The following is a 24,903-nucleotide window of genomic DNA, read 5'->3' as shown; positions in this document are numbered from 1 at the left end:
TTACGTTGAGAAATGCAGTGAAACGAAGGGCAATGTTGGAGCAGGTGCAGCAAGAGGAAGTGCACATCAGGAAATAAGATCACCTGGGGGGTGTTCCACAAAGCGGGTTAAGCGAGAAAACCCGGGTAAGTTAACTCAGAGTTCACGGAAACTCGAGGTTTTCCGTTCCAGAAACCGAGCTTAAAGAGAACCGGAGTCAGTTACTGTAGCAACTTATGCTCTGAAGCTAACCTGCTCGCTGGCAGGTTAACTTGGACCTGACCCAGAGTTACAAACACGTCATCATGACGTGTCCTTTCCTCTAGGATCATGTGGATATTGAAACTCAGTTTATTCGCTGAGTTCTTCGTCGGGAACGCCTTATAAAACCCCGAATAGACATAGGCCTATCATTTTCGGATTATTTTTTTAATGAACGTTATCGTTTTTCAGCACAATCCAATACTTACGTCAATAAAATTATTAAGCGTCACATTTCAAATATTACACATCGCGGATCAGCCCTAAATTCTCTCCAGATTGTTATACGTCGCTCTTCGTTTTTTGCTAGTGGAATTTTTTTTTTATAGTGTAGGAGATGCGGGATCTGTCAGCAAAGCTACTGTATGTCGGTCTGTCCAAAAACTATGTCTGGCATCAAAATGACTAGTGCCCAGTTTTGTGGTGTTTCCTGGGCTTAAGCCAGTTATGGACATCAAAGAGGAATTCCACAGCATCGTAGGTTTGTCTTTAATTCACACGACCAATAAAGAAATTAAGCAAAGGAGAAGCAGTAGGCTATATAACAAACTTCATTCCATTTACAATTTAAGGATTTCCTAGAGTGATTGGCTGCATTGATGGAACCTACATATGCTACCTATTCCAGCACCATTAGAACATAAAGGCGATTACATAAACAGAAAATCCATCCATAGCATTAATGTACAGGTACTAACCTTTATAATCCTTAATGAATAATGTACTTATCTTTAATGGTAACAAAACTAACGTAGCTATTGCCACCAGCCACTTTCCCTCAAACTGGACATATATAGACTTACCTCCCCCTGACTATATCTCAGATTTGCCACCAGTCCAGAGACCAGTCCACCAGCCCTTTGGCACCATGCACCATGCACTTTATCCCTGTCCCATTTACCTACCTCACACACACTGTACATACTGTACTTATATTTTTATATTTCATACCTTATACTGTTATCTATTTTACATTTTTTTACCTTGCTTATTTAATGTCTATTGCCTGGCTTGCACCATGACCGTCTTGCACTATGTTGTCCTGCACTATGTTGTATGTAATTGCTGCTGTGATATTTTGTAGTATGTAATTGCACTGAGGCCTAGCCTAAAAGTGTTTCATTGTGCTGTACAACCCTGTTTCAGCATAATGATAATAAAGTTGAATTGAATTGAACTGACCGTTCTCCCCATCAAGATCATATGTGATGCTTCTCACCTCATCACAAATGTTGAAGCCAGATGGCCAGGATCCGTGTATGATTCCACACTGTACAACAAATCTGAATAGAGTAGGCCTGAGGTAGTGCAGTGTAATAGTTAAATCAGTGTAATGCAGTGTAATAGTTAAATCATTGCAAACCCTAGTGTGATTATAGGACACTATGACGGCCTCCTTCATGGAGACAGAGGGTATCCCTGCCTGTCCTATAGGCCTACCTTATGACTCCCTATTCAGATCCTGCACCTGGACCACAGTCCCGCTACAATCAGGCCCACAGCAAAACCAGGGCAAGAATTTAAATGATCCTAGGAATCCTCAAGGCCAGGTTCCAGTGCCTGAAGGGGCTCAGAGTTACCCCTGATAGGGTGTGCCACATAATAATGGCATATGTGGTATTACACAACATTGCAACTATCCAGGAAGAGCGACAGCCTACCATCTTTGACATGCCCACAGATGAGGAACCTTACATGCATGTGGGTGACAACAGAGATGGTGGAGTTGTCAGAGACTCCATCTGCAATCACTGCTTTCCACATTAAATCATGCACCACCACCCACCCCACCCCACCATCCACCCTGTAACCTTTTAATATACATTACAGTCAAATTCACTGTTATGTTTCATTATTTCATTTTTCTTGTAAATAAATATATTTTAGAATATATTTTAAGAATAAGATATAGTTATGTACTGCCATACCACTTTGTACTATATTCTTATACTTCATTTTTATCTGATGCCATGTGTGTTTCACACCACTCAGATTAGACCTGGAATCAGTAAGTGTTCAATTAAAAAATATTTAAAAACTCAATACAGTATTATAAAGGTGGAGAAAATAATAATATAATCGCACCCTTCTGCTAAATATAAAAATATCATTTTCACTCACGCATTAACTCTGTTGGCAATTTTTTGACATGCTGACTGCCTTTCTCTAGCAGCTACCGCAGTATTACATTTACGTTTAATAATATCTAAATATTCTGCATACGCAGTCATTAATACTCCTAAGCTACAGTGGTGTGAAATACGATGCTCGGCTGATTTTCGCGTTTAAGTCCATGATAAATCCTATTTATCTGCGTTCCATTAAGAATGCCTTTTATAGTTACGCGTGAACGCGCTTCTGTCTGGGTCAACCTACTCAGAGTTGAGCGACCCTGATTACTTTAACTCCGATCCGCCGTTTTGGAACCGAAAACTCTGAGTATGTCAGATCGGGGTAAGACAACTCAGAGTTCAGGGTTAAGTTTAGAGTTTGTTAACCCCGCTTTCTGGAATACCCCCCTGGTATGTTCCACAACAATATCAACACAGACCAGTTAGGGTGCTATTATAATTATTATACTTTTGTGCTAGAGCAAAAAAAAATTTAAACTAGAAGGTACGTCCAACAGAAGAATAGTCCATGTAAATATTATCTAGTACATAGTAAAAAATAGATTTCTTTATTCACAAATAAATTCGTATACAAACTAAGGCAATGCGCATTAGGAAAGTGACAATTCATTAGGCCTACAAACCAACACAGGGTGGCGACAATCAGTGTTGCGCAGTTGTAGCACCACCGAAGAAGAACTTGAGGAAGCGGAAGTGTGATTCACAAATCAGGATGAGCGCGAAGTTCGGTTTAATACGGTGGAGACAGATTTAGACAAGTCGAAGTGTTACGAGAATGTGACATTCCGTGTTACATTGAGTTTAATTAACATATTGGCATATTCTTAACATGCGTTTATCACATTAGTTGTACATAACTAGCAGTTGGCTGAAGTGAATATTTGTTTAGTTCATAGCATGTGTTTTTAGCTAGCTGGGTTAGGCTAACAAGTAAGCGTAGAATCTGTTTGTTTACTGTCCGCGCCATGAAAACTCTCCCTCAAAACAACCTGAAGGAGCAACTGGAGCGGCACAAAAGCGCCGTCGCACAGAGCAGGTTGTCTCTGACCAAACCACAGCCCGGGTGAGTAACTTGTCTCTGACCAAACCACAGCCCGGGTGAGTAACTTGTCTCTGACCAAACCACAGCCCGGGTGAGTAACTTGTCTCTGACCAAACCACAGCCCGGGTGGGTAACTTGTCTCTGACCAAACCACAGCCCGGGTGGGTAACTTGTGACATATATAAACGCTCCTTCACTGTAACGCAGTCATTTGGTTTGAATGAATTCCGTGGCTGTGGTAGACCTCACAACCATCGTGCATAATGTCAGCTGTTTAATGTGTGAAAAGGCTGCTTGCAGAATAATTGGTTAACGGTTTCCAAACGTCTTTCACAGGGCGTTTTTGTTCAAAAAGACGTCAGCACCAAACTGCAATAAAACTGAAGTTCCCCAAAAGGTAACTGGCGCAAATGTCTTTGCAAACCGGAGTGTCAATGTTCCTCGCAGCTGTGAAATAACAAAGCCTCCTTTGAAATTTCCATACAAGCCTGAAAGACCCTTTCCAAAATTCAACTTCACTGCACCCAGCAAAACCAAGACACAGAGCGCCAACACATTATCCAACCCATTTGCAGTGAGTAAGAACATCCCTGCCCAGTCTGTCCTGGAACTGCCCAAACCGGACACTTTGCCAAATGATTGTATTGGGGGCAAAACTGCAGGATGGGTCGTGGCTGACGGCTCATTTGGAGTTCACTTGGATGATTGGGATGACTTGGATGATTTTGAAACTCCAGTCAAGGGAAGAGCAGCATCACAGAGTCCTGAGGCTGTTGTGAAAAGAACACAAGGAAACAAGGACCGGGAAGTGTCCCCTAAAACTGAAGCTACTAAAGGTGATCATACCATCAAAAGTGTTGGTTTGCCTATAGTGCAAGCCACTGGAACTTCAGGAGAAGATGTACAAACTACAACAGAGGCTCCGTTTGTTGATCAGTACAATAACCAAGCTGGACCTGCTGGTGAGGAGCCTGATGACTCCCCTGTGAAGACTACCAAGCGTCGTCTAAGTTCACTCCAGCTCAAGCCATTGCTGAGTGACAGTGAGGACGAGAGTGTTACTGACGCTACAAAGCCGAATGACAAAAAAGAGTCAAATCTAAGTGAGTGCGTCTATTTTCATTCTTTCACTGTTTATTTCTCATGGTATCGGTTTGAATCATAATGACAACAGATTTTTTTTTTATTTGAACGACAGGAAATGAACATGTATCCGGCATCATAAACATTGATGATAGTCAGAATCAGAATGTACCAGAGGAAGAATTGGAGTTTATTCCGCCGTCCCCTCTTCGTGAAGATAGGAGCATGTGTTTCTCAGCACTGGACAAAAGGTGGCGATGGTTTAATAGTCTAATGTGGTATGAAAATAATTAAATGAAGGAGACCAAAAAATCATACTAGTACTTTAGATTTCAAATAGATTTTTTTTTTTTAAGAACTCGTTTCTATTGTTAATTTTAATTACCCACTAATATGAATTTCAGTACATCCTTTGAATAGTAGGAAATTAAATGGAGTTCTTCCCAACTTTGAGACTATATTGTTCTTTCATCATAGAAAATCTGACCATGTCATCCATGCTGAGAAAAGTGTTGCGTCACCAAAAGGGTCTGCATCAAGCTTCCAAGAAACTGTGGATATACCTACTAAAGATTCCAAAGGTCAGAGCCTGCCTGCTGTTCTATTTATGTCCATACAGCAGATATATTTAAGCTTCTTATGTACTTGACTGAAACTGTTCATCCATTTAGGGCCCAGTGTTGCTCTCTACAGTATTATGGAGTCTATCTGCCATCTAGTGGACATGATCCCGGAGCATGAGCTTATAACCTTGTCTTGTGGCACACAGCTGCTTTTACAGAGGGCACACAGGTAGACCACCACTGCACAAAATGTATGTGCAAAACCACTGCACTTTTTCATCATGGATGTTTTCTCAGATCTGCACAAATCGGATGAATTGTGTATCTAATAGCGCTTATATTTAACTTCAGATAAACGTTGTGGTTCTCTCTAGGAAAAGGATTCTTGCTGATGCTGCATCATTGGGAAACAGTCCATCAACGAGAGGATCAACTCCTGGGCCCAGGGTGCTGCACAGAGCGAGTTCTGCTGTTGCAACCCATCTGGCTTCAGGCAAAGGAGACGGCACTCCAGGCAGCTTCATCACCTCCGTCATGTCCATGGACAACAACTGCAGTGTGTTTGAAGACTCTGATTGTGTCATCAGTGGCGTGGAGACCCCAGGAGGTTCTTGGAACCCCAACCCTTCCCTCAACCTGCCTTTAAATGGAGAGATGAGAGAGACATCAAACCAGAACTGTGGCGATGGTGCTGTTGAGATGAGGGACTGCTCCTCCAGGATGTCCCTCGGTCAGGCTGACGGTCACTCTGTGGAGCTGCAACAGATCGGGCTTTTCTTTTCACCCAGGAAGCCCATGAAGATTGACGAGAGAGGCGAGCAGAACAGAGCCGTGAACAGAACCGCAGAGTCTGGGTTTGTAAATTCACGCACAGATGCAGAACCAGATGACTTTTACATTGATGACTTTGACATCGATGATCTCAATGAGAGCGATATCCCAGATTACTACGACGAACCTGTGGATTCATCAGCATCAAGGAGGAGTTCCTCTTTCTTCCCACAAACTGTTCGTGAAGGAGGATCTTCAAAGTCATGTGCAAAAATGGCCACGACCACCCCTACTGCTGTTGTAAAACCTACTAAACCACCTTCTCCTGGTGAGTGGCTCTGGCCTGTAGAGGTTTTATTCTTAATACTGTAAATGTATTTTTCCCTTTAGCTTGTTTGTAGTTTGGACAGAATTGAATGTGTATGTTTGTGCAGAGGTCACGTTCCGGAACCCAGCACATGATCGCTTCAGGGGCTTTGACTTTCCTCATTCTCCTGAGATGATGAAGATCTTTCACAAAAAGTTTGGTCTTCATCAGTTTCGCTTCAATCAGCTCGAAGCCATCAATGCTACTCTGCTGGGAGAGGACACATTTGTGCTGATGCCTACAGGTTGGAATCATATCCAAGACAGCACGAATTGTAGAACAATACTGTGATGTGATTTGGATATCTACATATTGTGATTGCACATATGTAATATAACACACTGTTGTACCCTTGTGACGTGATTAAATATTCACCAAGATCATGTTAGCCAGCATATTTACATTTGGTGGTTCATGTAAACACAGTAATTAATAGAAACGCCCATAAAATAATCTTTTGGAATGGATTAGATTGGTAAGGGTGCCCACACGAACTCATAATAGAAGATCTACAGCACTTATTGCATATTAACAGCTTTTGATATTGAGATATCATAAGATATCAGACATCATTAACAATCACATTGTTGGCATATTTGATCTTAGAATTATGCTTTTGCAGTTGTGATTGCTTAACTCTGAGGTAATCTACACCTATTCAGAAGTAACAAGATGCTGGTTGGCCTACTCAATGAGTGAAAGGTCTGGGCTTGGTAGTTTTTCTGTGACGCGTGAGGTCACGTTGTTTCAGAATCAGGTCTGTAAAATGCACGTAGATTTGACTAGTACAGAAGTTGCTACTGTGTGAACTGGGCTTAGGACGTCTGATTCAGTATCCTGCAGCAACTATGGGTCTGGGTCATTAGTCTGGATCTGGGTCATTAGTCTGGATCTCCCCATGCAGGCGGAGGCAAAAGCCTGTGCTACCAGCTGCCCGCCTGTGTGTCTGCTGGAGTCACCATGGTGATATCACCACTACGTTCGCTTATTGTGGACCAGGTTCAGAAGCTCACCACATTAGACGTAAGATCATCCTTTCTTAAGTTGTTTCGTAGAGACGTTTGGTGTAAATGCGTAATGCACAGGAAGGAGTGGCGGTTCTGTGATGATGGGATGGTTGTCTTCCAGATCCCCGCCACTAGTTTATCTGGGGATAAAAGTGATGGTGAGGCAAGTCGAATCTACATGCAGCTGTCTCGGAAGGATCCTCTCATCAAACTCCTTTACGCGACTCCAGAGAAGGTGAGTTCAGTAGTTTTTAAAAGAATACTACACGAACATCGCTAACACTAACAAGAGTGAAACAATACAGGTGACTGGTCATGGTTATGTCACACTGACCAACACTAATTGAAGGTTTGGGTTTCTGAAAGCGTCTGTGTCTGAAGCGTGTTTGTGCCCTTAGATCTGTGCAAGTGGGAGAATGATCAGTGCACTGCAGAACCTGTACGAGCGAGGCCTGCTAGCCCGCTTCGTGATTGACGAGGCCCACTGCGTCAGCCAGGTGTGTACAGACGCCACCACATTCACACCGTACAGCAGGAGGCTTTCTGGTCACTTTCAGACAGTGTCTGTGTTGTCCATATGCCTAATGTTTGAATTGTTGCTTTCATTGTGTTTAAGCTAAAGCTAACACTGATCATTATTTCAGTGTCCAAACCTTTGTAAAAAAAGAAAGTGTCCCAAATAGTTCTGAATTGCATTGTAACCATATTCCTGGTTTAAGCTCTGCAGTGATGGAGAGGGAGAGAAATCTCCGTGCTTATTGCTCAGTATCGTGTGATTTGTAGTGGGGTCATGACTTCCGGCCAGACTACAAGCGCTTGCACGAACTGCGGCAGAAGTTTCCCAGAGTTCCTGTGATGGCGCTGACAGCCACCGCTACGCCTCGAGTGCAGAAGGACATCCTCAACCAGCTGGCCATGGCTCGGCCCCAGGTGTAAGTCCCAGGTGTAAGTCCCAGGTGTAAGTCCCAGGTGTAAGTCCCAGGTGTAAGTCCCAGGTGTAAGTCCCAGGTGTAAGTCCCAGGTGTAAGTCCCAGGTGTAAGTCCCAGGTGTAAGTCCCAGGTGTAAGTCCCAGGTGTAAGTCCCAGGTGTAAGTCCCAGGTGTAAGTCCCAGGTGTAAGTCCCAGGTGTCAGTCCCAGGTGTCAGTCCCAGGTGTCAGTCCCAGGTGTCAGTCCCAGGTGTCAGTCCCAGGTGTCAGTCCCAGGTGTCAGTCCCAGGTGTCAGTCCCAGGTGTCAGTCCCAGGTGTCAGTCCCAGGTGTCAGTCCCAGGTGTCAGTCCCAGGCCATGGCTCGGCCCCAGGTGTAAGTCCCTGGCATGTGCTCTGAGCTCACTCCTTTGTACCCTCTGAGCCTGGAGAGCTAGGACCCTACGGAGTTTAGTTACAACACATCAAACTCAAACGAACCTTTAGACCAGACACCCAAATACTGCCCTGGATCCACTGTTTGGTCACTTGCCGCATACGTGGAGCAGGTTCGATAAACGTGGCGCATGGGTTGGGCCCAGCCCAGTTAAGGTTCTGATCCAACCTGCCAGATAAATTTAGAATATAGGTATAGGTTAAAAGCTTCTGGTGGGCCATAATTTAATTACAACATCCTTCATTACAAATGTTAAAATAACTAATTTCTGCTAGTCCACTAGGGGGCAAAATCCAGCAATAAACATAGGACCATAGGGGGCTTATAGGGTTGCTGGTGTGTTTACTGCCTTTTGGTCTTCATGCCCACTTCATATTGACAGAGTAATGTGGCCTTTTAAACTGAGTTCGCTTGTTTAAGGTGTCTGAAAATGTCATTGTTTGCTTCTTGAACAGATTCACGATGAGCTTCAACAGACACAATCTTAAATATGCTGTATTGCCTAAGAAACCCAAGAAAGTTGATGAGGACTGCATTAACTGGATCCAGAAGCATTACCCACGTGAGTGTACTTCACTGAAATTAGCAGTGAACAGGATCCTGAAACACTGTTCACATGAGTGTATTTTACTGAAATTAGTAGTTAAACCATTAGTAGTTAAATCCTTTTTCCTTCCCACCCAGGTGATTCGGGGATTGTGTACTGCTTGTCACGTAACGACTGTGACAACATGGCAGAGAGCCTTCAAAGGGCTGGTATCGCAGCACTAGCGTACCATGCAGGGCTAAACAACAGCGACCGAGAGTATGTCCAGAACAAATGGATCAACCAGGACGGATGCCAGGTGAGAGTTCTTTGTATAATGAAATCATTAACAAAGCTTTTCCAAAAATTTGACAAAATGTTACTTGTCAATTTAGACAAATGGCCATTAGCATACAACTACCATGTAATAACCTAGATGATGTTTTTCTTTAGCAGGAAACTGCCCTTTGGGCTTTGGTTAAAGTCGTTTGAAACCTTTAATGACCTTTTATTTCATTGCTCACAATTAATAATAATTATTATACTTGTATCCTTGCCTTCCATTTAAACTAAAACCAATGCATACCTGCATTTGTCTTATAATTATTTTCACCTGGAATTTTCTAGGTCATGTGTGCCACCATTGCATTTGGCATGGGCATCGACAAGCCTGATGTGCGGTACGTGATCCACGCCAGTCTGCCCAAGTCAGTGGAGGGCTACTACCAGGAGTCTGGGAGAGCTGGCAGAGACGGGGAGGTGTCCCACTGCGTCCTCTTCTATTCCTACTCTGATGTCATTCGCATCAAGAGGCTTATTGCTAGTACGTGTTCTTTCACTGTGGTGCTTCATGTACAGGTTCATTGCACATTTTGTGTAGTTTGAGCTTTTTGGAGACCTACTGTGGTGTTTGCTTCTGTGACGCTGATTCTGTGGTTGGATACTTTTGTCCTGAGTTTGCTAGTGCCACCTGTACTAACAGATCACTTGTTGACATACCCATATAATTGTTGGTTTGATTTTAGATTTTAACCAATATTTGTGATTTAGTGTTTCTAAATCACTGAGTTGCTTGGACAGTAGCATAGATTAATTATTGCATGCTTTATACCCGGATCGTGCCATCTAAGATGAAACCTCAATGTTTGCTAAGATATGGGATAAATGACATTTTTAAGCCTAAGTTAGCATATTGTTGTTGTTTTGACCACGTGAGGGTGAATAATCAATAATAAAAGCTCCTTAATGTTACTGCAGTGGACAAAGATGGCAACCACCAGTCCAGAGCCACCCACATCAACAACCTGCATAGCATGGTGCACTTCTGCGAGAACGTGTCTGAGTGTAGGAGGATTCAGCTGCTTGCGTACTTTGGGGAGCATAAATTCAATACTGACTTCTGTAAGGAGCACCCCGAGGTCATATGTGACAACTGTTCCAGGCCACACGTAAGGACGTCAGTCGGCTGGCATGTAGTTTTGTCGAAATGTAGTGCCCGAGATCACACACATACTTTGCCCTTTGTTCATTGTACTCCTATTCCCAAGAAAAGAAACCTCTTTCTCAGCATTTCTGAGCTTGCGTAACAACCAGATGGTCACTCTTTCAGCGGTACAAATCGAGAAATGTGACCGAGGACGTTAAGAGGATCGTGGGCTTCGTGCAGGAACACTGTGAGAAGATCGGCAGCAGATACAGCAGATCGAGCCAACAAAGCAGACTTACTCTGAATATGCTGGTGGATATTTTTCTGGGTAAGACTGTTGCAGATTACTGGTTTTAATCCCAGTGAAGATGAATGTGGTAAACCTTAATGGGGAATTTCTCCACAGGCTCAAAAAGTGCCCGGATCCAAACAGGCATGTATGGAGTTGGAGCAGCTTACTCCAGACACAACGCAGACAGGCTCTTTAAGAAGCTTGTGCTGGATAACATTTTGATGGAGGACCTGTACATCACCAATAACGGCCAGGCTGTGGCCTACATCTCAGCTGGCCCAAAAGCCATGTCCGTTCTGTCTGGCAGCTTGCAGGTTGGAATCTATAGCTGGAAGTAGCCTGCCAGGTTTTGATTTGACTAAAATGTTGTGTAATGTATATAGTACATCCTATAATTTGAAATTTTAATATGTGATGTCCATTATAGTCAGGTCTATTGTATTTCTGTGAAGAAATACTTCATCCAAATAATGCTCATTTAGCAGTGGTTGATTGCTGAAATACCAGATACCGTAGTATTTACATTATTATTAGGCACCTCAGAGATCTGGGCAAAGTATTCTGTTCAAAACGTTCCCGTTGCAGGTGGAATTCCACGAAACGGAGAGCGCCTCCAGCATCAGGAAGCACAAAGCCTCCGTCACCAGCAGTGTGTCCAAGAGGGAGGAGATGGTGAAGAAGTGTCTGGAGGAGCTCAATGAGCTCTGCAAGAAGCTGGGCAAAGTGTTTGGTCTGCACTACTACAACATCTTCTCCACAAGCACTCTAAAAAAGATCGCCGGTGAGCTCCAGAACCCCACGTTCACACCTAATATTACCCAAGACCTAATCCCCCACAGAATTCCACATTAACATGGTGGTGCTCAAACATAGTGTTTAAAGATTATCAGAACATAATTTTTTATTTATTTTCACTTTAACTTCCCACTGATGATCAACTCTGATGGCTATGTGCAGACAGATCAGTGAAACACTCCCATCACATAAGCCCAGCTAATATCCCGCCCTCCTCTTCTCCTGCCTGTCCAGAAGCTTTTTGACATTCAGCACGTTGTTTCTTTGTTTCTGGGCAGAAACTCTGTCGGCCGACCCTGAGGTGTTGCTGCAGATCGATGGTGTGACGGAGGACAAGCTGGAGAAGTATGGAGCCGAGCTCATTGAACTGCTGCAGAAATATTCAGAATGGCAGCTGCCTGGTGAGGACCAGAACTCGTCATGTGGCACAACCTTTGTGTCTGCTTCATAACTATCACAGACAAGTACATGATTACTTTGGCAGCTCAGATTGGATTAGTTCAGGTTGTAATTAATGCATCTGTTCTGATAGTAGTCAGTGTTACAATTTCTTCATTTACTGAAGCTCAACAATTTATTAAAAGCAATTGATTATCGACTGTATCTATTCACTTCTCAAGTTGAGGATCAGGCTGAGAGTTCAGGGTGGATCGACACAACATGTGGCGGAGGCGAAGAAGATGCAGAAGGTTACGATGAAGATGGCAGCTCATCAGCGTATTTCAACAAAGGCAGAGGGGCGAAGAGGAAGATGGCACCAAACGCACGGAAACCCAAGCGGCGGAGGGGCTACACCAGCCAGAACAATCCCAAGAGGTCAGTGTTGCAGAGCAGGGTGTAGCGTTGGCACTGCTGTATTACTGAACCCAGTTTGTAGATCATGCTGTGCTGAAAACCATCATCTGGACAAGGAATGATCTCCATGTCTGTCGGCCTGGACAAGAATGGCTCAGTCACTTAAATTTCATTGTGGAAACGATTACACTTAAGATTAAGCATAACCATAATCCTCTCGCGCTGTCTCCCTATGCAGTGGCTATAATGGAAGCTGGTCTTCGTCTAAAGGAGGCTACAGAGGATCTGGTCGAGGCAGAGGGCGAGGAGCAGGCGGAGGGCGAGGAGCGGGCAGAGGAGTGGGTGGAGGGCGAGGAGTGGGCGGAGCCTCCGGGCCGGCTGCAGCCTCAGCAGGGAGAAGACCAGGCTTCATGGCCCTGCCTACCCCCCAGAGCTCCGCACGGCCATTCCTCAAACCAGCTTTCTCTCACTTCAGCTGAGCCCTTTACTGGAGTGGCTCATCCTGGCTGTTTGTCTGTGTTTGTGTCCGCTTGTTTGTAAAGTATCGTTCTGCTTGTTAGTTCACCGTCTTATTTGTGTACAGTATTAATTTTGCATTTCATTTGTGTTATATTGGAGATTTTCTAGTAGTGGTTAATTGTCATAGGCTATCTGGTGGGTCCCAAGGGCTGCACTGCAGAACACTGGTTCAACAGAGCAGCGTTGTTCCATGTTTGTCAGATTTTATATTTGTTAATTTATCAATAAACCAATTTAGGAGTATTAGGAGTGTTTTTTGAAGCTCATCAATACGAAGTGTACTTGCGTATTTACAATGTTCTAACAAACACACCTACATATTTATTTTCTGAAATGTCTTAACCAGACAGAAAGCAGCCCACGTGTTTATAGAATCTACTCTCTCTAGAGCTGGGGCTTTTCTCAGTTAAAGAATCATCTGAATCTGAATCATATGGCAGCATTTCATCTTCAGTGAAATAACTAGGATGATCTTTGCAGGTAGGCAAAAAGTCATGATGCCCCCACAGTTGAATCTACCCCCCGTCCCCCCCACCTGTGCACGTTCTCACATTCCCCATAACATATTCATGCCACTCAGGAGAGAATTATGAATATCTCAGTAATTTGCACTAGCCATTGTGTTTAAATTGCGTTATTCAGAAACACTGTCAAGTACACTGATGGTTAGATTCTTTTACACAACATTGTGTACACATATAAACAATCCACAAGTTAAACTCAGACATTTGAATGTTTATTTCAAGTTTGAATATTTCCATGGCACCAGTTACAAGGGAGTATCAGAGAAACAATATATAATACCGTTTCGCATGGAAAGTTTCCTACAGTACAAAGATGGTTTTGGAATGAATCAGTCTCAACATGAACCGTGTTTGGCACATAAATGTGTGGATATTTGTAGATCTATATATAAAGTAACTAAACAACGACCTCCGATGCTGAGTGGAAGGTATATGCAGGTTATCACACAGATCTATGCATAAACCCGGTGCGCATGTGTGCATATCTGCTGAATCAGAGGTGAGAGCTAGCAGTCTAGTGCGTGTGGTATGCTACATGAGTTCAATTTACAAATCTGGAAGCTCCATGGTGACCTAATCAATTTTTGCCTGAAAGCTGTGATTATGACCACAGATCAGATATGTGCCAATTGGTATAATAATTAAATGTATAACAAGAATAATCCATGAACTCTGTCATAATGCATGCTCTCTAAGTTCAAAAAGACTTATGGTAATGGTAAGTGTTTTTGGATCAGTGGACCTGTAATGATTGGACCATAATGATTCTGGGCCTTGGGGCGATCACATGCATGTTTTCAATACGTCTTTTGGAGAACAGGCACTATTGGAGAATAGATGTCACTATCCCACTGGCTTCAATATACCTGAGAATATTGCAGCCATTGCAAGCTTGCTTTTAAAAAAATGTTCCTTCACCTAATGTTCAACAACTTAAGCTACAAATACTAACCCCCCCTCCATGTGGTTAATGAAACAACCCATCTTTGTAGAGCCTTGGAGTGGGTATTCATTCAGAACCATGATAGCACATCATGGTTTTTCTGCAGCTTTGGGGCAAGCATGTGTCCAACCACATCCCAACTAAGCCTCATTTCTCTAGTGCAGTGAGAACACAGCCAAACCTTCCCACAATCTACAGTGAAGTGATGTAGCCACTTCCCTTAAAATAGCAGAGCAGGTCAATGTTACACTAACACTGAGTATGATATTAGTAGTGGTGGTAATGTTATGCCAGGTTTACTAACACTTTAACCATAGAGGTGCCCTGCCATTACAACATCAGTAAGTTTGCTTTACGCATTAGTGCACTTTTCTATTTGGGGAGCCAGGTCTTGACGAACAGTCCCATACAGACATTCCGTATGGCCTGGGTCTTTTTACTGTAGGACATGCCATGCATAGGAAGACTCTTCGGAGGATGAAGAAACTCAACTACACCACAGACTGAGGACCTATGATTAAGAGCCTTAGGAGATTTAGGTTTTTGGCTCCTAGGAGTGGGGTGGGGAGTGTGGGGGTTGTGTGGTATGTAGTAGACAAAACAAATGTATATATTTATCCAAGAATCTACCTCTTCAAGAGCTTTGCCAATTAACCAGGCAAGCTGTTTTCCTGTTGCTTGCTTTATTTTTCATCAGTTACTTAACATGTATAAAAGCACACTGTCCATAATCTGGGACACCAGGACCATGTTTCCGAAGCCGAGTGCCAGGAGGTTACGTTGCAATGAGCAGAGATGGGCTTAAGTGGCTTCTCTACAGGCACAACCAATGCTGAGCACGGGTGAAGACATCGGCCCTGGTGCTGCAGTACTGGTGCGTGACACACGTCTGGTAGCGTCGGGTACAACAGCAGTCAGATATAGCTCTAGATAGCTCTAGATGTCTCGAAGCACACGCAGGTCCACCATTCCAGATGGTAACCATATTACAAATTCATTTTAGATTAGAAGCATATAAATTGCGTTGGGTTATGTTACTGCTTATGGTTACTGTTTGCCTTGGCAGTCAAACTGAATGTTTTGGTGGGCATTGGAACGCCATGGCCACGATTTGGCCAGAGAAGCACTTATTTAGTACTTAGTTCTGCCCTGTATACATGAGACATGTTTTTAAACACAAATACTAGGATCTATTATTCAGTACTATGGTCAGGAAGCTAACGGGCAGCCTGCCAATGGAGGGTGTGCTAAGTGAAAGTGTTAGGGTAAGTGTTACTGTTATTGTTATGCAGCCAGATTTATGTCCACACATAACCAGGATCTGACAACAATATGAGTCAGGCCACTTCAATATGCACGTCTGCGCATCAGATCTCAGTGTTCACAAGATCTGTCCTGAGAACACACACACATTCTTCTCAAGCCACCGCTCATGTTCCTTTCTCCAACCGTTGATAAAACATTAGATTATGAATCATCTATAGCAGAAAAAAGCATAAAAGTGTTGGAAATGATCACAATTTAGAGCTCAGGCACAAACTTCAACTCAGCTATACACACACACACACACACAGTGAGGAAAATAAGTACAGACCCCTTTTCAGACCCCTCCATGATTTCTAAGTGGGAGAACTTGCAAAGTTGCGGTGTCTTCAAATTCTTATTTGCCTCACTGTATATGTATGTATAAAGCCCCTTAGTGATTTATTGCTTATAAAACTGCTGCCAGCGCGTCATCTGCATGCAGGATGGGCCTCCCAGGCTACGTACTGCTGTAAAAGGCCCATCAGCATGGAGCACCAGCCCACGTTTCTTAACTGCTCACACCGTGATATGTTACAGCCTTATGCATGTGAACTTCTGTCCAAATTAATTCATGCATCTTTTTTTATCGCAATTGTGAGCATGGATAAACTCACCAGTGTATTTTCACTGATCTGTTCCCCTCCTCTTTGCTGATATTAAGATAAAAGAAATAGATTCAGGCGATATTCTTCCATTACAAGCCTGTTGATAATTCATGCAAGGATATTTCCTTAGCGAAGAGACATGCATTATTTCAGTGACTCTCAGATTTCTCACTTATACCGTGACTTTCATCTTCAATGCCAGGTCATAGAATCTGCTGCAGTGCTGGGTTGACACAGCACTGTCAAAAACAAATGAAATCTAAAAGCGAGGGTTTTGACTTAAACATTTGATAATGGTGCACCCAAATTGAAACGACACAAGACCTGTGCAATCTGACAGAGCTGGGTGAAGCTCCGTGGACACAGGAGCAGCAGAGGGGCAGTACACGCCAGTGTAGCGGACATGTCTAGCTGCCCACAGCTTCCACTCCAAACCAGTGCGTCTCAGCCACTGCTGTTGGCACGTCTACACAAGTGTAAGTAAACACTGCTAGAGCAGCCAGAGGGTTCAACAGAGCACTCGGATTATGCTGGAACTTCTCCCAAGCAACAGAGGACTAGCGGTCATAAAAAGGCCGACACACATGAGCAGTGAATCAGTCTGGTGGGGAGTGTGTGTGTGTTGCCCTGAATTAGGTCTGCTGTCAAACACTGCCCTGCTTCACTGCTTTTGTTAAGTACGAGGGTAAGGGTCAAGCCAAATGCCGACACTTCCAGTACCATCTTTGCCATGTTTTTTTTTTACTGTTACTTTTTCAATAACTACTTCCTGCTCTTTCACCACTAGAACAAAAATATCACAAAAATGGATCTCTGCTTAAGTGAATATTTCAACATTTTTCTCATGAAAAGTAAACAAAAATTTTTTACATTTGCACATTTCATGTTTCAAATTTTTTTCCCCTCAGTTTTGGATTCAGAATTGTTTTCCACCAAAAGCATAAAAAAGTCATCAACAGTCACAATGGCGTCACCTTAGAATATGGTACAAATTAAGGATGAGAATTTCTAACTCTTCTTGCTTGTTTACACTCTGAAATGCACATGCACAACCGCTGTTAAAAGCAAAACATCACTATCAGCAATATTAAACACGGAGCAATAAAATATTCTATGTACTTTCTGTTCTTGATCATGTCTTGCCTTAAGACATAAATAACAATAACACAACTGTTAAAGAGTGCTCTAGATTCTGAGACTTTTGCTTCTAAAGCAGTTTTGTCCTGTGGAAACGCATGGAAACACATGCTTTTTCGACTGTAGAAAGGCGATAAAAATACTTTAGGAGAAAAAATATTTGGAGAAAAATGTTGGAATATTCTTTTAATATTTTCTCTCTTTCTTCCACTCGCACACAGCCAACACACACATGCACACGCTTCTACACAACTTTAAGGAGGGCAGACCGGGGCCAACAGCCACACCTTTCTTCTGATCGTCAGCTCTATTTCAAAATATATACAGTATATGTTGCACGTGACATTAACGGTAAACAACACACAGTCTTTAGTTCAGACTGCAGTTTAAGCCACGGTACCAAATGCAGCGCTCCTGCTCCCAACGGCCTGACTTCGGAGGCTGCACCGGCGCCCTCTGCTGGCTGAATGAGAGAAGGCGGTAATGGACAGTGGGTCTGGAGTACACGCCTTATACTGTGTTTCCCCAAGCAAGTTTACTCCGCATGTTCTAGACCTTGCCTGAAACAGAGCTAAAAAAGGTATAATTTAATCTTCAATAACAAAATAACATTTCAGTTCTGTTAAAATATACATGGAAAAAACTGTCAATATATATTAGGAAACTAACTACTTTTGTACAAAAGGTACAGCATCATTATTGTAATTCTAAGTTATAGCATGATATCAACAGAGTACAAATGAAAGAGCAGGTTTTGATGTGGAATCACAAATTCTGTGTTCTCTATACAATAAGACATCTTTAGGTCTTCTCCGAGCAATCATGACATGAAAACCAAAGGTAATTGAAAGAAAAGCTGGTGAACACGCTGAAAGAAGTAGAAATTGTATAGTATTGCACATCTAGCTAGACTGGATCTATAAATGCTAGGTGTTTTCAAGAGGTCAACCAGGGACATTCCTCTAACAGGTACTTATGCTAGTGGGTCACATGACAGAACACCATATTTACTGGTTTGTTTCTTTATCCATTAGAAAACCTCTTTAAATGGATTTCTACTCCACAGCTTGCTACTGCTCAGACATGAATATATTCCTAAAAACACATAACTCTAAAATAATCTTGCAAAATACCAAACTTCAAAATACCCCAAATTTTATTAGCATCAACCCTCAAACTGATCACCTTCTTCTCAGTCCAACTTGCACACTTGTACATCCCAATGACGCACATCTCACTGTTCATGTCAATCGATGCTGTAGATTAATAATTGTAAGTTATAGCAGCCTGTAATGAATTGTTAACAGTTTCAATGGATGGACATGGACTATGAGTGAAATCTCTAGAAAGCATCGGCAGTCCACCAGACACTTCAAGCTTCCTCTTACCTTCCTGTCCTTTCTCACAAAACTTTTGACCTGTAGCTTCATGTGCCACTTTATTGATCATAAATGCAAAATAAATAGCTATGAAGGCAACTTCTCTTGTTGCAACAAAATATTTCATCCCTTTATAAGGAATAGTATCTTCTTCAGTCTGTTGAGTCAACTTGATTTGAAGTTTTTTTTTTTTGTTGTGATTCTTGTTTTTTTTAAATAAAATACCTGAAATGACTTGAAATAAAAAAAAATAGGGAAAAATCATGAGGAAAGTCTGGTCTTTATAAAAAGGAAAAAAATAACAAAATGGGAAGGAGATTAAAAAAATTGCCATCAGAATGCAAAAAAAGGAGGTAAAGGAGGAGAAGACAGGAGCCATGGGAGAGGAGGCTCAGGGCATCAGCGGGACAATCAGGACAGAAGCCACTCGGTGGTTAGGACGGGAGAATACCCCCCATCATCCTCCATCATGCTTGTTGTCTTGTCACCCAAACCCCAGCGGGGCAGGGTGTTCACGAGAGCTACACCCCACTTTCACTTGTTAATGAGCAGGTCACCCACCCAGCGGAGCTTGCAGGCGAACCACCGCCTGAGGGGACAGAAGTATTCATAATGGAACTGCTCAAACTCGGGGGTCTGGCGGATATCACGTAAAAAGGCAACGTCAAGGTTGGACTCGGTGAGGATGATGAGGAGGAGGAGTAAAACAAAAAGGAGTCCAATGGTCACAAGGAGCAGGCGGAGGACACTTAAAACAAACTTATTCACCTGTTCCACCTCACTGAGCGCGGCCGCGCCGGAGGCCGTCGGCGAGGTGCCCGCCCCCCTACCGTCCACACCTATATCGCCCGATTCTTCGCCCAAGGGCGTGCCTGCCTCCGACTCCTTTTCCTCTTCGATGCTGCAGGGGGCGCCGTTGATCTGGCGCGAGACGGCGAGCTCCAAGCTGTGCTCGGCTACCGGTGTGGGCAGCACGCTGTCCAAAGGGCTGTACGCGTCGTCCGAGATGACGGCGGTACCGTCGCCAGAATCCACGGCTTGGCTTCGGGAGCGTGGGATGAACGAGTCGCCATGGGAGACAGAACGTACTGGCGTCGAGTGTGCGGAGTCTCGAAGGGATTCCAGGCCTGGGAAGAAAGGAATTTGAAGGTATGGACAAAAAGGCGATGTTATTTGAAAGGAAATGGCTTTCGGTCATGGCAAACTATAACCACTAGGTGGCAGTTGTGAGAAGCTGAAAGTGGAAAGATAACCACATGACATGAAATGATGAAGCTGGGGCCCTTAATGATACAACACTGCATGCTAACATGTTACGGTGTATGACACGGTGATTATCAGTCAGAATGGTTGTTCCTCTGACAAAACAGAGCCATCTGTTCCACATCATTTATTATCAAAGCTTTGGATACTGCTGGTAGAGCTTCAACCAGATGGAGCTTTGAAAATAATAAGCCTAAATGTAATTTGCTTTAAAATAAAAAATAAAAAAATCACTAAATCATAGTCTAAATCAAGACCTTTATACTTTTAAAGTTTTTCAGTTTTTATTTTGGGTGTTAAGTTTTTTTTTCTTTTCCTAATAGTTTTTCATAATTTCTACAATAAATAATCAAAATAATCCCTAGAGAATATTCTTTGATGTTTGGCAAAATACGCACATCTATGGCTAGTTTTAGCATGAGATTACATAGCAAACCTTCGCCATAGAAAAGCTTGCATAAAATAAGTGAAAATTCTGCTTCAGCCACAGGTCTGATCACTGAACATCTCTTTAATGTTGTGTCTGGATTCACTTCCTTCACTGATGGCACAGACTCCAAAAGCATCCAGAATCTCAATCATGATCCAACCATTTCTTCCTCAGGCTTGTGCATTTATGCTCTTATTTTGTGCATGGCTCCAAAGAGCTTTGTTGAGAGTTCCTGACGGACATGTCAGCCCTGTTCCTGCGTGTGAGAGGATCAGGATCTCAGCTCTTGTCAATGTGCCATCTTTCATTGTTAAGCTTCTCCTTCACTAAACTCCTTCGAGTGTCGCAGTGACACAGAGAGCGTGCTCCCAGCTGCCGCAATGGACTCCTCACACCTACAGAGGGCAGTTGACACAGGGCAAGGACTCTCAAGTCCTCTCATGTTCTACTTAAAATATCAGAGAGAACCTCTCAGTGTCAGAGGATAAAATACCAAAGAGAGGACGCAGCCTACACCCAACACATGTCGCTTGTGCTAAAATGACTAACACAAGCAGCAACACACCCACTTTTTTTTTTTGAGTATGTTGACCACTGAATCAAATGAGGACAAATATCAACCAATTCATGATGAAAACAATTCTCAAGCTGCAGATCACAAATTAAACTACTACTACAATGCATTGCCCTATCCCGTAACCTACACACCAAATCTGACCACCGGAAAAATGAAAGACAGAAGTAAATTTTTTCTTTAGTAAGAACATTCTGCATACTCTCAGGCTTAATAGGACGTGTCACTTAACACAGCTCCTTCCAGTCGTTCAAACCAGTCGAATACAAACACTCACACACACACTCACACACACACACACACAGGTGTGCACCTGGGCTGGTGATGGGCCCGGCCCACGGGCGTGGTGTGGCTGGCAGGGGTGATGCCTGCAGCTGCTCCTGTGGCGAGCCGAGCGCTGGGTAGAGTGGCAGCACCCCGAGGGCCTTGCCCAACAGCCGCGGGCCCAGACTCAGCACGCGCACCTTCACGTCCCGGTAGCAGTGGTTGACCATGCGCAGGTGCACGTTCACCCGCGTGCTGATGCGGATCAGACACTTCACCATGGCGCCGCTCCCAGGCGGGGCAGGACGAAGCGGAAGCCCTCGTCGGGTCTCGGGTGGGTGTGCGCGCCCGGGGGGTTGGAGCCAGGCACCGGTCCCCTTGGTCCCCTGCGAGCCGTGAGTGAGCGGGAGGCTCGGCTCTACGGGTGCTGCGCTCGGAGCAGAGAGGAGCGGTAAGGGAGCGTCTCCGACGGGGGAGCTCAGACGGAGCTTCAGCCCTCCGCTCAGCCCCACGCTGCTCCCGCGCTCTCCCCGCCCACAGCCACGGACTTAAATGGAGAGCAAGACGCAGGCTATTTTCAGAGGAGCAGGTATTAATACTCTAGGAGCACACAGAGTCAGCACATGTGGGCCATGTCCTCCTCGACAGGCTCCCTGAGCCATTCCCAACACGCAGCAGGGCCTCACATACGCTAGACCCAAACTAGCCTGGCCAAGCAGTTACACTGTTTATTCTGTTGATCTTGGTAGTTTGGTGCAATACCAGGCACATCCAGCACTGGTTTGTGTACAGGCCTTCGCTTTCAATGTGGTGACAGGCATATCCATGAGAGGAGAACCAGGGGGCGGGGCAAGAGGGAAGCATGGAATGCGACGGAGGGCGGGGATAGGCTGGATGCAGATGGCACCAAGCGTCACCCCATGGTGCTGAACGGACGCAGGAAAGCGGGGCCGAGCGGAGCAGTAGACTGACTGACACAGACATCTGTGTCTCCTGCAGAGCGCCAGGCTCAGATTACAGCCTGTGCTGCGTGGGGGTGTGCACGTGTGTGGGGGTGTGCACGTGTACGGGGGTGTGCACGTGTGTGAGAGTGCATGTGTCCAACACTGTTCTGAAAGTGTAGATGCTGAAAACACCACTTCTTTTTGCTCCTCTTGACTGAACGCTTTCAAGGGATGGCGGTGCAAACGATACAGCCACGATGAGATTGCATCAGGGCGGCACGTTTAGCAGAGCACATCACTCGGATGGAGCCTCCAGACCTGCAGATCATCCATCACAAGTGCTGCTAGACCAGGAAGAACCCCAGCCATCCCAACAGTGGAGCTTTCTCTCCCCTGAAGGCCAACACAGAGAGGATGAGGAGGAGCTTCATCCCGCAGGACATTTGAACTCTGAACCAAGACAGCTGACATGATGCGACTAGACCCACACACACACACACACACACACACACACACACACACACACACTATTCACTAGACTCTCCCAATGGACTGATTTTGCCATTTGCACTGGATGATTTTGAACACCTGTCACCATATTCAACATTACACACTTGCACTTTTTTCTTTATCTCATGTTGCACACCTGAGCCCATATTACACTCCCACTTATTTATATTCATACATTCACCTTGATTCTCTATTTTTCTGACTACATATTATATCTTTACATATCTTATACAGAGTGATTTATGTTTTTGTAGAATTTATATTTATACCACAGTGACTGTACATTTGAGAAAAAAACAACTGTTGACACGAAGGCTCTGTAGGAGAGTGATGGGATGGAGGAGATTTTGGCTACACTGACACTCTGTTGGGTGAAATCTATATACACCCTCCATGATGGAGATGCAAACTCTCACCCTCCATGATGGAGATATGGACAGCTCTCCGTCGGGTGCGTGGTACACTGCTGAGCCGTGGACCGTGAGTGATAGATGGACAGCTTCTGCTTGGCACCAGGCCAGCCCTGTGGACACACGCACGCACGCACGCACGCACGCACGCACACACACACACACACACACACACACACACACACACACACACACACACACACACACACACACACACACACACACACACACACACACACACACACACACACACACACACACACACACACACACGCACAGCTTGGCATCAACATCCTGAACTTAGCAGCAAATGAGGCAAATGACATGAAGGCTTCTGCAAAGCTAGAGGTACTGGGGCCCTGCCCACCTGTCCCACCTACCTGTGGATTTCAGGAGGTTCCCTCTTAATCTTTGCGCTCTGCTCCATCACCTCCTTAGCCACTCTTCCACTGCGGTGGAAACAGGGCACATACGAGCGGAGAAGCTTTAGCCGCAACACCAACACACAACCAAACCCCCCATTCAATAATCAGTTTTGCATATCAATGAATACTCGATATTCCCATTGTACATTCCAGCAGCTTCAAACAACATGTGCTCTGGTGCACTTCTGCAGATCGATGTTCATGATACCACCCAGAAAAATGGGGCACAAGGGAACTGAACTCAGGTCAGCCAGCAAAGTCATCCTCTACACAACATCCTTCACACCTCCCAACCCGGCTGTTCCCAGGCCACGTGAGAGGCCATGCTGGGAGTGAGAGCTGGGTCGGTTGCTGCAGTCCTAGAGTGAAACTTTCAGACTCTTCCATCCCAAACTCCATCTCTGACCTCCAACAGTATCACTGATAAGACCATGCCTCAACAGGGGCTAACATGACTCAAGACCTCTGGCTTTCAATCATTTCCACACAATTATATTTCTGTATTTTTTTTAAATTATTTTTCTAACTTGTAAATGCTATGTTCCCTATGTTTGTTATATATATATTCAATAAATATTATAGTCCTTATGTTAAGGACTTTTGCTTTCCTGTTATAAAACAAAAGAAAAACTAAAACAAGGCCTCAATCTTCTAAATCCAAGGGCTTTCGTCATATTACAGCTGAAGTAAGAAGGAAACTAAAGTCTGTGTGAGCCAGCGTGTCAGCGCTCACCTGTATCTGAAGCGACTGCCCTTGAAGAACAGGTTACTGCTGGACACAGTGCGCACCTGACTCGACTTCTCCAGCCTGTTTGGCGGACAAAGAACAAACACGAGGTTCCAGAGAGAGAAACTGATGTAAGCACTCAGAAATGTGTGTGTGTGTGTGTGTGTGTGCTATAAAAATGCATTTAAATAATATTTTTGTCAAAGCTAGAGGACATATATGAGAAATGTTACTATCTATGAAAGGGACCATAATTAATCCACCATATAAATTCTGAAAATTATAATGCACATTTTATAATAACCTACATAAGCTCTTGACAGCCTAAGTCTGAATGCAGATAATCTCACTCAAATACATGTGCAAAAGGGACAAATGCGATATGCACTTCATCAAAGGTGTGCAGAAGGATCCCATCACGTTATGGTGGGAAGCTGAAGGTTAGTTGCTCTTTAGCTCCATTCTCTTCATGGCATGTGGAGTAGCCGTTCAAACTCAAAGGCCTCGTCTCTAACGAAGAGTCTCGGGGGAGCGTTTTGTTCAG

General features: G+C 44.1%; 2 protein-coding genes across 5 annotated transcripts in view; one reads left to right on the top strand and one right to left on the bottom strand.

Annotated features, from left to right (window-relative positions):
• The first annotated feature begins 3,054 nt into the window (after positions 1-3,054).
• Positions 3,055-13,162, top strand: blm (BLM RecQ like helicase). Of its 2 annotated transcripts, XM_076991103.1 has the most exons (22): positions 3,055-3,435; positions 3,751-3,811; positions 3,902-4,517; positions 4,613-4,748; positions 4,975-5,078; positions 5,169-5,289; positions 5,435-6,159; positions 6,266-6,442; positions 7,103-7,221; positions 7,327-7,440; positions 7,604-7,702; positions 7,989-8,137; positions 9,022-9,128; positions 9,251-9,411; positions 9,720-9,915; positions 10,350-10,540; positions 10,702-10,846; positions 10,925-11,124; positions 11,396-11,591; positions 11,884-12,006; positions 12,226-12,421; positions 12,639-13,162. In XM_076991103.1, exons 1-22 carry the CDS (start codon positions 3,338-3,340, stop codon positions 12,877-12,879), a joined length of 4,275 nt encoding a protein of 1,424 aa, XP_076847218.1. In that variant the 5' UTR covers positions 3,055-3,337; the 3' UTR covers positions 12,880-13,162. The 2 variants fall into 2 exon arrangements, with proteins under 2 accessions (XP_076847218.1, XP_076847217.1); XM_076991102.1 differs by having other exon boundaries at positions 3,751-4,517.
• Positions 13,163-13,639: 477 nt separating this feature from the next.
• Positions 13,640-24,903, bottom strand: part of frmd5a (FERM domain containing 5a) — an 83,797-nt gene continuing 72,533 nt past the window's right edge. For all 3 annotated transcript variants that reach the window (XM_076991098.1, XM_076991100.1, XM_076991099.1), the window contains exons 11-14: positions 24,366-24,440; positions 23,588-23,656; positions 23,214-23,320; positions 13,640-19,939 (exon numbers count right to left, since the gene is read on the bottom strand). In XM_076991098.1, the coding sequence (XP_076847213.1) occupies positions 19,347-19,939; positions 23,214-23,320; positions 23,588-23,656; positions 24,366-24,440 (844 nt within the window). In that variant the 3' untranslated portion in view covers positions 13,640-19,346. The remainder of the gene's footprint in view (positions 19,940-23,213; positions 23,321-23,587; positions 23,657-24,365; positions 24,441-24,903) is intronic.

This window comes from Brachyhypopomus gauderio, chromosome 2 (assembly GCF_052324685.1).
Source record: "Brachyhypopomus gauderio isolate BG-103 chromosome 2, BGAUD_0.2, whole genome shotgun sequence".
NCBI lineage: Eukaryota > Metazoa > Chordata > Actinopteri > Gymnotiformes > Hypopomidae > Brachyhypopomus > Brachyhypopomus gauderio.
Note: the sequence above shows the minus strand (reverse complement) of the source record. Positions and strands in the feature narration are given on the sequence as shown.

Excerpts from the sequence above, each read along its gene's own strand:
- blm (XM_076991102.1), top strand. The coding sequence starts at position 3,338 with ATGAAAACTCTCCCTCAAAACAACCTGAAGGAGCAACTGGAGCGGCAC. Across the intron at positions 7,703-7,988 it reads AGGCCCACTGCGTCAGCCAG|TGGGGTCATGACTTCCGGCC; the intron begins GTGTGTACAGAC and ends TGTGATTTGTAG. Across the intron at positions 11,592-11,883 it reads CACTCTAAAAAAGATCGCCG|AAACTCTGTCGGCCGACCCT; the intron begins GTGAGCTCCAGA and ends GTTTCTGGGCAG.